Here is a 14260-nt window from a genome sequence, read left to right on the forward strand (position 1 = left end):
TTGATTACACAAGGTCCCCCTCCTAAAGAAGGCACATGAACAGGCCCATCTAAAGTTTGCCAATGAACATCTAAATGATTCAGAGAAGGACTGGGAGAAAGTGCTCTGGTCAGATGACACCAAAATTTAGCTCTTTGGCATTAACTTGACTCGCCGTGTTTGGAGGAAGAAAAATGCTGACTATGACACTAAGAACACCATCCCTACAGTCAAGCACAGAGATGGAAACATTATGCTTTGGGGCTGTTTCTCTGATAAAGGTACAGGCCAATTTCGCCATATTGAGAGGCCAATGGACAGAGCCATGTATTGTAAAATCTTGGATCAGAACCTTATTCCCTCAGCCAGGACACTGAAGATGGGTTTGTGGATGGGTCTTCCAGCATGACCCAAAACATACTGCCAAGGCAACAAAGGATTGGCTCAAGAAGAAGAACATTAAGTTTATGGAGTGGCTTAGCCAGTTTCCAGACCTTAATTCTATAGAAAATGTATCAAGGGAGCTGAAACTTTGAGTTGCAAAGCTATAGCCAAGAAACCTTAAGGATTTAGAGAAGATAAAAGAGAGGGGACCAAAATCCCTCCTGAGATGTTTGCAAACCTAGTAACCTACAAGAAATGTCTTAACTCTGTTTGCCAACAAGGGTTTCTCCACTAAGTACTAAGTCATGTTCTACTTGGGGATCAAATGCTTATTTTACTGACTGAACTGCAACTCAATTTCTAACATTTGAATCGTGTGGTTTTTTTTCTGGATTTTTGGTTGATATTCTGTCTCTACCATTTAAAATACACATATAAAAATTATAGACCCTTCATTTCTTTGTAAATGGGAAAACGTACAAAATCTGCAGGGGATCAAATAATTATTTTCCCCAATGTATATACGAAAGAGAACTCTTCCCACCTGAAAACAAAAAAATACATCATCCAACGTTCCAAAAAAGAACAGCTGACCTCTGTGTCTCAGGAGTGTTAAAGAACCGAATGAAAAACAGGTTAGGAACAAATTGTACATATACTGTACACCCCACCAAAAACCACCATAAAAAGAGGAACACAATAATCAAAAACATGGAAGGGGGAATCCATGCGGTCATGGAAGATACCTGGTAACTAAATTTCTAGGAAACTAATTCTGTTTCACCTTCAAGGACAGCATATCAGAGTATTAGCAAGCAGTACCTACTGGGGTGATGGGGAGGTGGAGAGACAACCATTTGCTAAAAGCCTGGTACTGGTTCAACAGCTGGTCGACTTTGTTGTGGAGGATGAAGGTCTGAAAACATCACCATATTGCTGCCCTGCAGATCTGTTCTGAGTGGCTCCTGCTTTCTCAGGCAAGGACGTTGCCCACACTCTTGCATAATGGACAGTGATGCCTCTTGGTAACTCCATGCTCTGCAAGCAATGAGACTCCATAGTAGCCTCCCTGATCCATCCTGCTACTGTATTTGCATTTGTACCTTGAGTGTACTACAAGCAAGTTATTTTCAGCTCCATCTTCTAGTAGTGTGGAAATTACTGTTTCAGAAAGGCCTTTCATTTTAGAATTTCACTTTCAGAAGCCAGGCTAAAAGATGCAAAGTCTCCACTTAAGGGTGTGCCACAGGCCCCGCCTGTGGGAGATTGTAGTTCTATAGTAGTTTCCAAGGAAGCACAATGCTGAGTTTCTATAGGTATGTGGCTAAAAAGGGGCAATTAAAAATACTTTGGCTCTGTCTTTTATGATTCTCTGTAATACCTTTCTAGATAAGACCGATTGGAGGAAATGCAAAAGGCAGGGGATATTGCCCATTGATGTGCAAAAACATCCAGTTCCAGGCTTACGTTGGTCTCCTGTAAGGAGAAAAAAAATCACCAGATCGCTCTTAGCTTTTCTAAGGACTCCCCATTTCTCTACTACTAACTTGAACATCTGCTGGTCCAGAGACCACTCTGGCTGTTTGAATCCTTTCTCCACTAGAAAGTTCAACTACCTAATCAAGTGGACCACCAAAAATAATAGGTTTTTCTCTGTCCACTTTAAAATATTTTCTGTTAAGGACATTACGTTGTACAACTTTGTGCCCTGTTTGTTGATGTATTCTGCCATCATGACATTGTCTGTGGACATTTGCACATGCCTGGATAGCCTTTTCTATAGCTTTTAGGTCCCTCATATTTGATGATTTTTTGGACTAAGTCTGGCTCCATACCCCTTGTGCCAGATCTTTTTCCATGTGTGTTCCCATTCCACAGTGTTTGATACCTGAAGGTTCTCCTGAAGCCGATCCTTTGATTCTGTGAAAAAAAGAGGTTGCCTAGGTATGGTATTACCCCCTGTACCTTGAGGTCTCAAACCTTTGAGAGCCTCCACTAGAACCTTCATAAAGATCCTTGGTGCTGATAAGCCAAATGGCAGTGTTGCAAACTGGAGATGAACAGTTCCCTGTGGCCTCTTTATCTTAAACCTCAAGAAACTGCTGAAAATCTTCCCATGGGTGGATGGGTAGGTAAACATTTCTTAGGTCTACTCTGGACATAAACACATTAGGCAACAGCAGGTCCCTCAGAGAATAAAATGATTGCATGCAAAATCTCTTGTACTTCACCACTTCTAGTGGCTTCAAGTTTAGGATTGTCCAGAACTTTCCAATGGGCTTATTCTCAAAAAGTTATGTCCCCCTCTACAGAGGGGACATATCGAAACACTTTCTGAGCTAAAAGCTCTTCAAAGGAGGAAGACATTCCTACTGCCTTAGCAAGATCTTTTGACACAGGTGTAACTAGAAATCTTAGATCATTAGTTTATATATCTTTGGACTGTGTAGGGAGCATAGTACCTCCTGTCAAGTTCCTGTACGGTATTTTAAAGGAGATTTGAATAATTATCTTCAGGCGAGATGAGGTTCCGAATTATATTTATTGTTGCATATGGGGAATACAGTGTCCGCCCTCCCTGCATTCCATCTTTTAGAGTCCTTCTCTGCTTATATAGCCCTTCTTATCATATAGGAGGGGTGTAGTGTCCGTCTTGGTCCTTCTGAGGTGATCTGTTTCTAACACATCACACACGCCTAATGGCACAATTCTAATCAAGATATGTTTTGCTGTGAGCAGCTTGAAATATATGAAGTTATAAAAACATTTCTGATGATACAAAATAGAGTATAAGTAGCTATCTTATAACATTCTATATATATGATTCAATAAGGATCATAGTTATCCCTATACAGGACCAAGAAACCAAAAGCTTCACACTGCAAGAAGCTCATCGCTTTTGGAATGGGATACATTACTGCAATGAGCCAGATGCAAAATTCTAAATGTGCGTAGAAAAAATCCCGCAAAACACTTACTGCAACAGTAAGAAACATAAAAGTGGCCAAAGACCACACCATAACTAGGCACAGTAAACATAGGTAGAAAAAAACAACACAACCCCACTCATACTCCAATGTACCTTATAGTCTTCCTGTGCTGCAGGAGCTGCTGAATCCATGGCTGAAGCAGACCACTGCTGTAGGTATGCCCTTAAAAGATGGATGTTCCACCCCAGGCTCTGGTTCTCTCCTCCAAAGTGTGTTCCTATAGCATTTCTATTGAACCCGGTGTCCTACATACATCAATTGCCCCCACCACCTATCCTATCTACTGACTCCACCTGGTTCCAGGTTCCTGGGCCACCACACTCCCGAGTCCCATGCTTTTCGGAAATCCACTGGAAAATGTGCCACCAGGGGTGAATTCCCCCGTGCCTCCAGCTGGACGTGCCGGTCTCCAGGCTTCTCTATGGTAAGCCGGCAGAACTGCCAGCTTCAGTCCTGGGCTCTCCGGTCGGAAGGAAGAGCCTGGAAAGGAGGCAAGTTCCACATGTAAAAGCAGCTATTTAGCCACTAGGATTGCTTTTACATTAAACAGCTGAAAAAAAAAATATTGGGATGATACAGTTATCCCGATATTTTCGCTCAAAGTCCAGGACATCATATGATGTTCTACAGGTGGGAAGTGGTCAATTGTTTTTACATCAGTACCATACGTGTGAAAAACTTTCAAGGGCCAGCAGATGCAGGCACATATTCAGTACTGTATTAACTGTCCCACGCACCCAAAAATGGCCATTCAGACCCCTTTGTAAGGCTGTTATAAAAACTCCCATACAGCAACCCCCACATCCTGCCTTGTTGGTTCTAGCATGCAAAAAAAATGGTCATTTTTCACTCCTCCCAGCATTACAATAGTTTTCACATCTCAGCAACAAGGAAGATGTAGGGAATTCTATCTGAGCGTTTTTGGACATGCTTTCAGTGGGGTCCAAAAGGCCAGGTATGACAAAAAAAAAAAATGAACATTTCAAGACCAGGAATTTTTTAAAGGTCTAATGAGGCCTATTAACTGCATAGCATTTAATAGTGTATAACGGGTATATTTTAAAGAGAGGATTGAGGTGGCATAATACTAAAAGTTTTATGCTTGTAACAAGCAAGAGCACTGTTTTAATGTTTATACAGTTCCATACAATGGCATCTCTAGGTTTCAGTAGCTATAATGGTCAGAAAATGAATGTGGAGAAGCTTGTATTGCACTCTACAAATATAAAATATTATGATCATAGACAGAAGGGAACAAAATGGGAAAATTGCACCACTGTGCCACTTCACTCAGAAAGTGGCAAGTCATTGACACCTCAGTTTTGCACTGTATTTTGTAACATTTTATAGCTGGCCACCTAAGAAGCAAGCCCTTTTGTGGTCAGAGATACACCATTCCCAAATCATAAGTATTTAATGCTAGTTCTGTTCATACATTCTATTTCCATTAAGGCAGAACAAGGGGTAAGGCAGGTAATATTATTTTGGCTGGACCAGATTCTGCTTTTGTATGACTTGGAAGAAAGCTCTCATTTTGAGGCTGTGGACACAAAAATTGCAAACATGATCAACCCTCCTCAAGACCCTCTCCTCCACCTTCAACTCTCTACTCTCTCCGCCCCCACCTCAATCACCACCCTCGAGATTGCCAATCACTTCAAAAACAAGATTGTCACAATCCGCAGGGACATCGCCACTGCTCAAACTTCCTCCACACCCATCCCCTCACACAGCAACCCCCTCATCACCCCTCTCCCTTGGCCTCACCACTTTTCAGACCTCCACCCCACCTAACATCCCTCACACTGAAACCCCTTCAACACTCCACTCCTTCAACCCTACTAAAATTGAGGTCACCAAGGTCTTCTCTGAAGCCCGCCTCACCACCTGCCCCCTCGACCCTGTCCCCTCACAACTGCTACGACCTCCCTCCTCCATCCTACGCTCCCTCACCCACATCTTTAATCTCTCCCTCTCTTCCGGCGCATTCCCCTCCCCTCTGAAGCACGTGCACATCACTCCCATACTTAAAAAGCCCTCCCTGGACCCCTCTGACCCGAACAACCTTAGGCCCATCTCCCTGCTGCCATTCACATCCAAACTCCTCGAGCGCTTAGTCTACAATCGCCTAAGCTCCCACCTCAATGACAACCTCCTCGATCCCCTACAGTCCGGCTTCTGTCCCCTTCACTCCACCGAAACTGCCTTACTCAAACTCTCCAACGACCTGCTAACCGCCAAAGCTAACGGCCATTATTCAGTGCTCCTTCTCCTTGACCTCCCAACACAGTTGACCACCCCCTCCTCCTCAAAAAACTACACTCCCTTGGCCTCAGAGACTCCGCTCTCTCCTGGCTCTTGTCCTACCTGTCACAACGCTCCTTCAGCGTTACCTATAACGCTACCTCCTCCCCCTCTCTGTTGGGGTCCCTCAAGGCTCTGTCCTAGGGCCCCTTCTCTTTTCCATCTACACCTCCTCCCTTGGCCAACTCATACACTCTCACGGCTTCAACTACCACCTCTATGCTGACGACACGCAGATCTATCTCTCGACCCCTCACCTCACCCCCTCAGTCTCTGCCCGAATCACAAGCCTACTGAACGACATATCAGATTGGATGTCGCTCCACTTCCTTAAACTGAACCTCTCCAAAACCGAGCTCCTAGTCTTCCCCCCAGCCCGCACACCACCCCCTACTGACTTCTCTATCACGTCCAACAATGCCACCATCAGGCCCGCACCGCAGGCCAGAGTACTTGGTGTCATTCTTGACTCCAATCTATCCTCCCAGCCCCAAGTCCAATCACTAACAAACTCATGCAGACTCCACCTCCGCAACATCGCCAAAATACGCACGTTCCTAACCCCAGAAACCACTAAGCAGCTCATCCACTCCCTCATCATATCACGACTTGATTACTGCAACTCCCTCCTCACTGGCCTGCCTCGCCACAGGCTATCCCCGCTTCAGTCGCTCTTGAATACGGCAGCCAGACCACCTCACCAACCGCTCCGTTTCCACCACCCCCCTCTGCCAATCCCTCCACTGGCTTCCAATTGCCCAACGGATCAAATTCAAAATCCTAACACTGACGTACAAAGCTGTCCATCATACTGACCCAAACTACATCACCGACCTAATATCCATATACCACCCAAAACGCACTCTCCGCTCCTCACAAGACCTCCTTCTCTCTAGTTCTCTGGTCTCCTCCTCCCATGCCCGCCTCCAGGACTTCTCCAGAGCGTCACCCATCCTCTGGAACTCCCTACCCCAATCCATCAGGCTATCACCTACTCTCTTCTCCTTTAGGCGCACCCTGAAAACCCACCTCTTCAGGGAAGCCTACCCTACCCCCTGCTAATTGCTGACCTCCTCCACTCTTCCTACCACTCCATCCCCCACAGCAATTTCCTCCTGTACCACTATCCCCTCCCTCTTAGATTGTAAGCTCCAAGGAGCAGCGCCCTCAAACCCCTCGTGTATCGCATTGTATTATTATTGTACTGTCGCATGTATTGTCTCCCATTGTAATGTACAGCGCTGAGTGAACTATTGGCGCTATATAAATACTGTATAATAATAATATATCTTCTCCACACTGAGTGCTGCTTACTTAAGGGCAGCCAAAGCCGCTGCTAGTAGCTCTAAGTCAATAAACAGGACTTAACATTTATGACCAAGGTCAAAACACTTCAATAATTCTGCAGTATAAAGAAAAAAAAAAAAAAAAAAAAAAAAAAAAACACATCTTATATAAAACACACTACTATATATACACACACACACACACACACACACACACACACACACACACTTTTAAACCTCTCAAAAAAAAACCCTCTCATTGTTTAATAAAGTCATTATTATAAAAAAGTTTTTTGTAAACCTCTCAAAAAAAAAAAAAAAAAAAAAAACCCTCTCATTGTTTATTAAAGTCATTATTATTAAATACCATAAATTGCGCAAATGCTCTGGCAGGCCAAGCCTAGTCCATGCTGTGAAACGTGCACATTCAGCTGTCAGAGATTGATTAAGTCATAACTTATTACTAAATAAACATATATATATTTTTTATTCATTAAAACCGCACAGCAGGTGTTAAAACGTACTTTTACCAAACCAAACAAATGTAATATCAGGAAAGTCTTTTATTCAGCTTTGTATCAAATTCAATGCAGTGCAACAAATTCTGGGGGAATTTCATAATTTCAGGAAGTAAGGCGAGAGGTGTACAGCTGATGCAATTCTTCAGCCCAATTTTCTGCGTCTTTGTAACCTTCAGACTTGAGTTTCCACTCATGTGGAACTTGTAATTCTCCATGATAAGCACCAGCAATGGCTCCAGCCATGGTAGCTATTGTGTCAGTGTCTCCTCCTAGCAAGAAACAGTAACCAAGAGTGCGTTGTAAGCTATTGAATTCCATAGGAAGGTCTTCCACTGGATCCATGCAGCGCAAGAATGAGTATATAGCGGTGGGAACGGATTCCAAAGCAGCAATTCCATTACCTTGAGGATACAACAAGAAACAGTTAAATTTTCAGCAACCACTAAATGAGAATCATGAATGCAGCTATAGTTAAACAATTAGACATCATGCACGCTGGAAGTTTTTACAGGTGCTGTTTTTGGCCTTTGGCATTTTTTTCTACAGCCAGTAAACTCCCCAGCATGTTATCCTATGTGTCCATGCACACAGGCTGTAAATCAGTGTTTTTTGGGTGGAAACCCCCCCCCCCCCCAGAACTAGTGAGTTTCTAGAGGAGTTTTTTTAGCTGTAAAATAAAAACGCTCTAACGCTGTAAAATATGGCAAACCGGCATTTTTGGCCGGTTTGAGCAAAATTCTTTTTGGGTAAATAAACGCTAAAAAAACGCAGTTAAATGCTACTGCAAAAACTCAAAAAAAAAAAAAAAAAAACTCTAAAAAAAAAATAAAGCTGAAAAACTTTGTCTGAACTTAAAAAGTTGCGTTTTTAACTTGACTTTACACAGTGAACGCCCTTCAGTAGAGCAAAAAAATGTAATTTTTTTTTTTTTAACTGTTAAAGTTTCCAGTACAGCCCAACAAAGGGGCAGACCTTCAGTTTTTGTGTTCATGGGAGGGATGACACACAGGGCACTGCTGTGATTGGATCCTTTTGCACCATGGAGATCATCCTCAGTATACAGGGATGGAGAATGCACTAGAAATTCAGTGACGCTAATACTGGCCTTAGGTGGATCTTCCAATGAAATATAATGTACTCCAGAGGAACCAGAAACAGTAGTGTCATAAGGATCAACAGGATGGGAACTAAAGACAATATATCCATCCATTCAATAATCCATAGATCCACTGTATATACACACAGTTAACACAAATGTATAACTTTATTTTGCAATACCAAATTCAAATGCTGTGTTAACAATGTATAGTGTGCTAAAACATGACAAACACTAGTCAGGGTCTCACAACTACTTAAGACCTTTTTTTTTTTTTTATTGAAAACTTTAATTATGCAAAACCCTCCTCTTGTCTCTTTTGAATGGAACTAGGAACTATTCCAACACTGCAATGTGAGAGGACTAAACAGAACAAAGTAAATTGCTTCATACAAGTGAAGATTACAAAAAAGAAATCTCCTTGAAAATGCTAACAGATAAGGTCTGTATTTATAGAATATTCCCATCCTTATAATAACACTAACAGAAGCCCAAACTTTGCCTTCCCTTTCATTTCACAAAACAGCGCCATTACCTTCATATTGAGTACGCTCACTGGATAGTTGCATATTGTAACATCACAAAGAAAAGTTGGGGATTCCACAATGGAGGCAACTCGGGATCAGGGAGGAGACTCCAAATTTGTCAAGAAAATTTGTACTGCAGCAGAAAATTACTCTAACCTACATTATAGATATGAGCAGATTTTTGCAGTATTGTTTCCAGTATATTAACCTATACAACTTACCCAGCTGATCCACCACATCCTTCCGTGGCACACCTCCTTCATCCAAGAATTCTTTAATCTTCTTTAGTCTCTTGCAGTATGGAAACTCACCCAGTTCCAATCTGAAAAGATAAAACATTTATCAAACAAGCAATGTAAAACAATTTTTAAGGCTAGGTTCACACTACAACCCAGCGCAGGAAAGCCGTGATCAGTGTGCGTTTTCTGCACAGCATTCAAAATGCACTGAAGTTGCAATCTGCAGAGGGTGTCAATGTTAAAGACGCCCCAAATGCAGGTCACAAATAATGTATTTGCCTGCAACAGATCACATGGTACAAAAAGTACCATGCGATCCAGTTACAGTGCATTTCGAGAAGCAATGCATCTGCTACTCTTGCACTGCGATTTGAGCCCATTCAAAATGAATGGGCTCAAAATGAGCCACACTGAATTGTATGTGAATTGAACAGTAACACAGCAAGTTCCTGTGTGATTCATAGTGTGAACCAGGGCTAGATCATTTACATTTCTCCCAAGAAAACAAGTATTTTAACACATTCCATAGTACTAAATATAGGAATTATTTACAAAACAGTATGTTCCATTCAACAAAATCTACAAAAAAGGGCATCTATTGAAAGTTCTGGATTCCACACAGAATATCCCCCAAAACTAAAAGTATTAATATCTAAAGGATTCTTTGTTTGATATGAATGCTAAGTACATCTAGCACAAAGCTTCCCAGATCTGTCTTCACCCAAAACAAACAATTCATATCTTCCAGAATTCTCAGAAGCTTGTCTTGCAAGTACATGCTGTAAAGGTCCCCCAGAAAATATGGTTTTGTCATAACATAAATGTAAGCCTCTGACAGAATGGGTAAGTTAAAAGAAGTATAGACAAAGCTATTTTGGTTTTACTTCTCCTATGGACTTCATTTTGTACTCCTGTGACCCGTGTTCAGCTTTCAGTCTGCGGTTGGCTGAAATCAATCAGCAGCCCAGGCCCTAAAAAGATCCAGACTTTACAGTCAGGAGCTACCCAGATGCCAGGAAAAACAGCTTGCTCAGCCTCTCAGTGAGCCACTGAGAGCCTGAGCCAGCCGCTCCTGCCCCATCCACAGCCTGGCGCTCCAGTGACCACTGCAGGGGCAGAGCAGAGTGCCATTGACTGACAGTCATCAGTTCTCTGCTCATTAAAAACTTGGAACCAAGCGATCATTTAGTTCTTGGGGTAGAGTCAGCGAGGGACAGCTGCAGCTGGAATTGAAGCTGCAGCCATCTAGGGGAGTATCATTTTTTTTTTCCTATTCCCAAAGTTCTTTAATATATTACTAAAATTACACAAACATGAACCTAGCGTCTAGAGGTTTACTTACTCCACTGCATCACTTCTAGATTTGTCATCGGCTTCAATTTCGCCCATATGATCCAGGAGCCTGGTGATGAAGGAATCCCGACTCTGCTCACCCTGCAGAGCATAATGCACTGCCAGTGCCTGCAGGACTGCCCCATTGTAACCCAAGGAGGAGGCATGTGTCAGTTTTCCACTGGTTTTAGCATACTGTTAAAAAGAAAAAAAAAAAAAAGGAAAGACAAAAAGAACTTACTTTTTTTTGAATTAGGGATTCTGGCAACACACATCCTGTCCTAGGGTGACAGTACTCACTCCCTGTACTGTATCTACGGAGAAGCAGCGTGGGCACCCTAAGACAAGACTACAAAAACCCTTCTCACCATCTCTTTCCCAAAAAACAGGAAGAAGGTGTTTTGTAGTTTACAGAGAGATAGCTGGAAACAACGTAACTAATGATAGCCCAGCAAATGGAGAGCACTGGAATTTAACAGTTTTGAGATTTCTGGCATGATTAACAGGTACGTTTTCACAAACAGATAAAACAAAATGCTTTAAAATGTTATATTTAACAAACCGAAAATGAGCCAAAAGAAATCATTGCACTTGATGAAAAAAAAAACCAAAAAAAAAAAAAAACCACACCATTATTATTTTTACTGCATCATCATAATATTTCTGGAAAGCCTCACAGCAGATACCTAGATTGTGTGGATGGAGGAATCATTTTTTCTTTTTTTTGTTTAGCCTTCTCGCTCAACAAAAAACACAATCCGTCTATGGCCAGCCTTGGGGTCAAAGGTCCACTGATGTAAAGCACTCCTCTAACTTGTCAATTCTGTTCTCTGGAGGTGTAGCAGGAGGAGCAGAAGGAAGCACAGAGGATGCTACGAATACCAACTTATAAGGAGAGCATTAGGAACCAGTATAGGTTTTCTAACCAGGCTGAGCAACTGTTTTTGTCAGATTAGTGTTCGGTCATCTCAGGTCTACCAGTAACAGGTAGTGGTGCATCGAACTAAAAATTCTGGTGCGTAAATTCAAAATGCACTTGGCCAAAAACCAAAACCGAAATGTGCAGTTTTTAAAAAGGCATATATATTTTTTTGAAAAAAAAAAAAAAAAAAAAAAAAAAAAAAAAAAAAAAAAACACAATACACACAACTCAACAATATATACCCCAATTTTTTTGTAAAATATGAAAGAGGATGTTATGGCAAGTAAATACATACCCAACATGTCACGCTAAAAATTGCGCACGCTCGTGGAATGGCGCGAAACTGCGGTACTTAAAAATCTCCATTTCTACAGGTTAGCAGTGTAAAGATACAGAGGAGGTCTAGTGCTATAATTATTACTCTTCCTCTAACATTCGTGGCGATACCTCACGTGTGGTTTGAACACCGTTTGCATACAGTATGTGGGCATGGCCTACATATGCGTTCACCACTATGTGCGAGCACGGGGGGGTGGGGGCACTTTAAACTTTTTTTTTTTTTTGTACTGTCCCTTTAAAAAAAATTGTAATCACTTTTATTCTTATCACAAGAAATGCATGCATCCCTTGTGATAGAAATAATTAGTGACAGGTCCTCTTCATGGAGAGATATGGGGTCAATAAGACCTCACATCTCTCCTCTACAATGTAAAGCTTTGGATCAAAGAATAAAAGAAAAAAAAAAAGGCCGGAATTGGAAGGGACATTGCTCCGGTTCCACAAGGCCATAGAGATGAGTGGCGGCCATCTTTCCTTCACTAATCTCTACTAATCTCTATGCCCAGCACTGGGATCGATGGTTTCTCAGGTAAGGCTGAGAACTACCGAGCAGCGACGGCGGGCAGGCGGGTGGCGGCGAGGTTTTTTCGGCACCTGTATCGGTGCTTTTTGTTTTTTCATTTTGGCCCATGGCCGAAAGGGGTGTTTTTGGCCACCGAAGTTTTGGTGCATCCCTAGTAACAGGTATTAACTGCTGAAAATGCATCAATTTTTCTTTCCAGCTTTCCATTTTCTTCTTCCCCTTGGTCATCTACAATTATGTCCATCATGCATCCAACTTCTACAGCACACCTCTACAGCAAATACCTCTTTAACAGACTACAACTGACCAATTGTCAAATGTAATAACAAATTATGTAAATTCTAACGTGCTGTGTCCCCATAAACATTATTTTATATGGACAAACATGAATAAAACAACATGGTAATATAAAGTGCCTTGAAAAAGTATTCATACTCCTTGAAATTTTTCCACATTTTGTCATGTTACAACCAAAAACGTAAATGTATTTTATTGGGATTTTATATGAATCGACCAACACAAAGTGGCACAGAATTGTGAAGTGGAAGGAAAATCATAAATGGGTTTCAAATTTTTTACAAATAAATATCTGAAAAGTGTGGCGGGCATTTTTCACTCAGCGACACCTGAGTCAATACTTTGTAGAACCACCTTTCGCTACAATTAGAACGCTTTTTGGCTAAAATCTGGAATTCTGCATATTTTTGTTCATACCATCATACTCCTCTGTAACAACACATCTTATGTACAGTACATAATGTACAACTGCTCCTATAACCCAAAAAATATAGTCCCCTGGATAACTCTGGGTTTAGGGTAGGATCCAGTGACAACCCCACAGAAATAATTTAACGGTGCATGGGCTGTAGAGGAGAGAGAAATAATACTAGTACCAAATGCCTATAATACCCATGTTGTTAAAGGGGAATATGAATGTATCATTAACTTATTGGCGTAAACAGGCATTTTCCATTCAAACAAGACACATATGGTGTAAATAAATCCTGGAATTGGTGAGTGTCCTGATGTATATCACCAAAGGTACTCTTAATTAAATGATTGAAAAACATGGCTGGCTTATATCCGCATTTCCAGAAGACTTCAGATGCAAAAGGATGGCTGTAACTATATAATAAACTTGAAAGAATCTCCTATCAGTACCCAGAATAAGCGGATAATCCTAGATAAAAGCACAGTATGCAGTCACCAATAATGCACAGCACACTATGCCTATATATCGCAGAGTAGAAAGTTCCATATATAACAAAGAAGATATGCTCCATGGACCATTAAAGTTTGGTCTTGGGGGCTTGAAGGCTGAGCAACCAGCCATGTGTATGCTGCAATGTAGGCACCAAGAAAGCATCTGCATTTGTGTCTGTGTTGCTGTGAAAGATTTCCCCCCACTTCCTGTCCTGGAGACAACCTTTTTGCTAGATAGCATGTGAAGGGAGCTACAAACTGCGGTAAAACCTGACAGGAATTCTAATCCTTCCCAACTGTATGCAAAATTGGGGAAAAAAAAAAAAAAAAGGTTTGGAGCATAGATACGCTTGAAAACAAGCATGCAAATATGCTATAATGTGGGCAGTAGCACTTTTACAGTATACAAAGGACCTACATTCTATACTATATACATTTACAGAGCAGAAAAGTAGACAGAGGAGCTCCTTAATGTTTTTTGTTTTGTGTGCTAAATATAGGTGGCAAGAAACGGTATAGAAAATGAACAAATTATATAAGCCAGGTACTATTATGTGGTTTAACCGCTTTCCACCCAGCCACTATACATATACAGCCATGTGGCACAAGCATCAT

The 14260-nt window shown here is 41.6% G+C and overlaps 1 protein-coding gene across 1 annotated transcript in view; it reads right to left on the minus strand.

The window, feature by feature from the left end:
- Positions 1 to 7488: 7488 nt before the first annotated feature.
- Positions 7489 to 14260, minus strand: part of ADPRS (ADP-ribosylserine hydrolase) — a 31347-nt gene continuing 24575 nt past the window's right edge. The window contains exons 4-6 of the mRNA XM_089689650.1: positions 10669 to 10853; positions 9309 to 9409; positions 7489 to 7865 (exon numbers count right to left, since the gene is read on the minus strand). Coding sequence (XP_089545776.1) covers positions 7567 to 7865; positions 9309 to 9409; positions 10669 to 10853 — 585 coding nt within the window. The 3' untranslated portion in view covers positions 7489 to 7566. The remainder of the gene's footprint in view (positions 7866 to 9308; positions 9410 to 10668; positions 10854 to 14260) is intronic.

This window comes from Staurois parvus, unplaced genomic scaffold, assembly GCF_062004578.1.
Source record: "Staurois parvus isolate SC_StPar_1 unplaced genomic scaffold, SC_StPar_1.0 ptg000488l, whole genome shotgun sequence".
Taxonomy (NCBI): Eukaryota; Metazoa; Chordata; class Amphibia; order Anura; family Ranidae; genus Staurois; species Staurois parvus.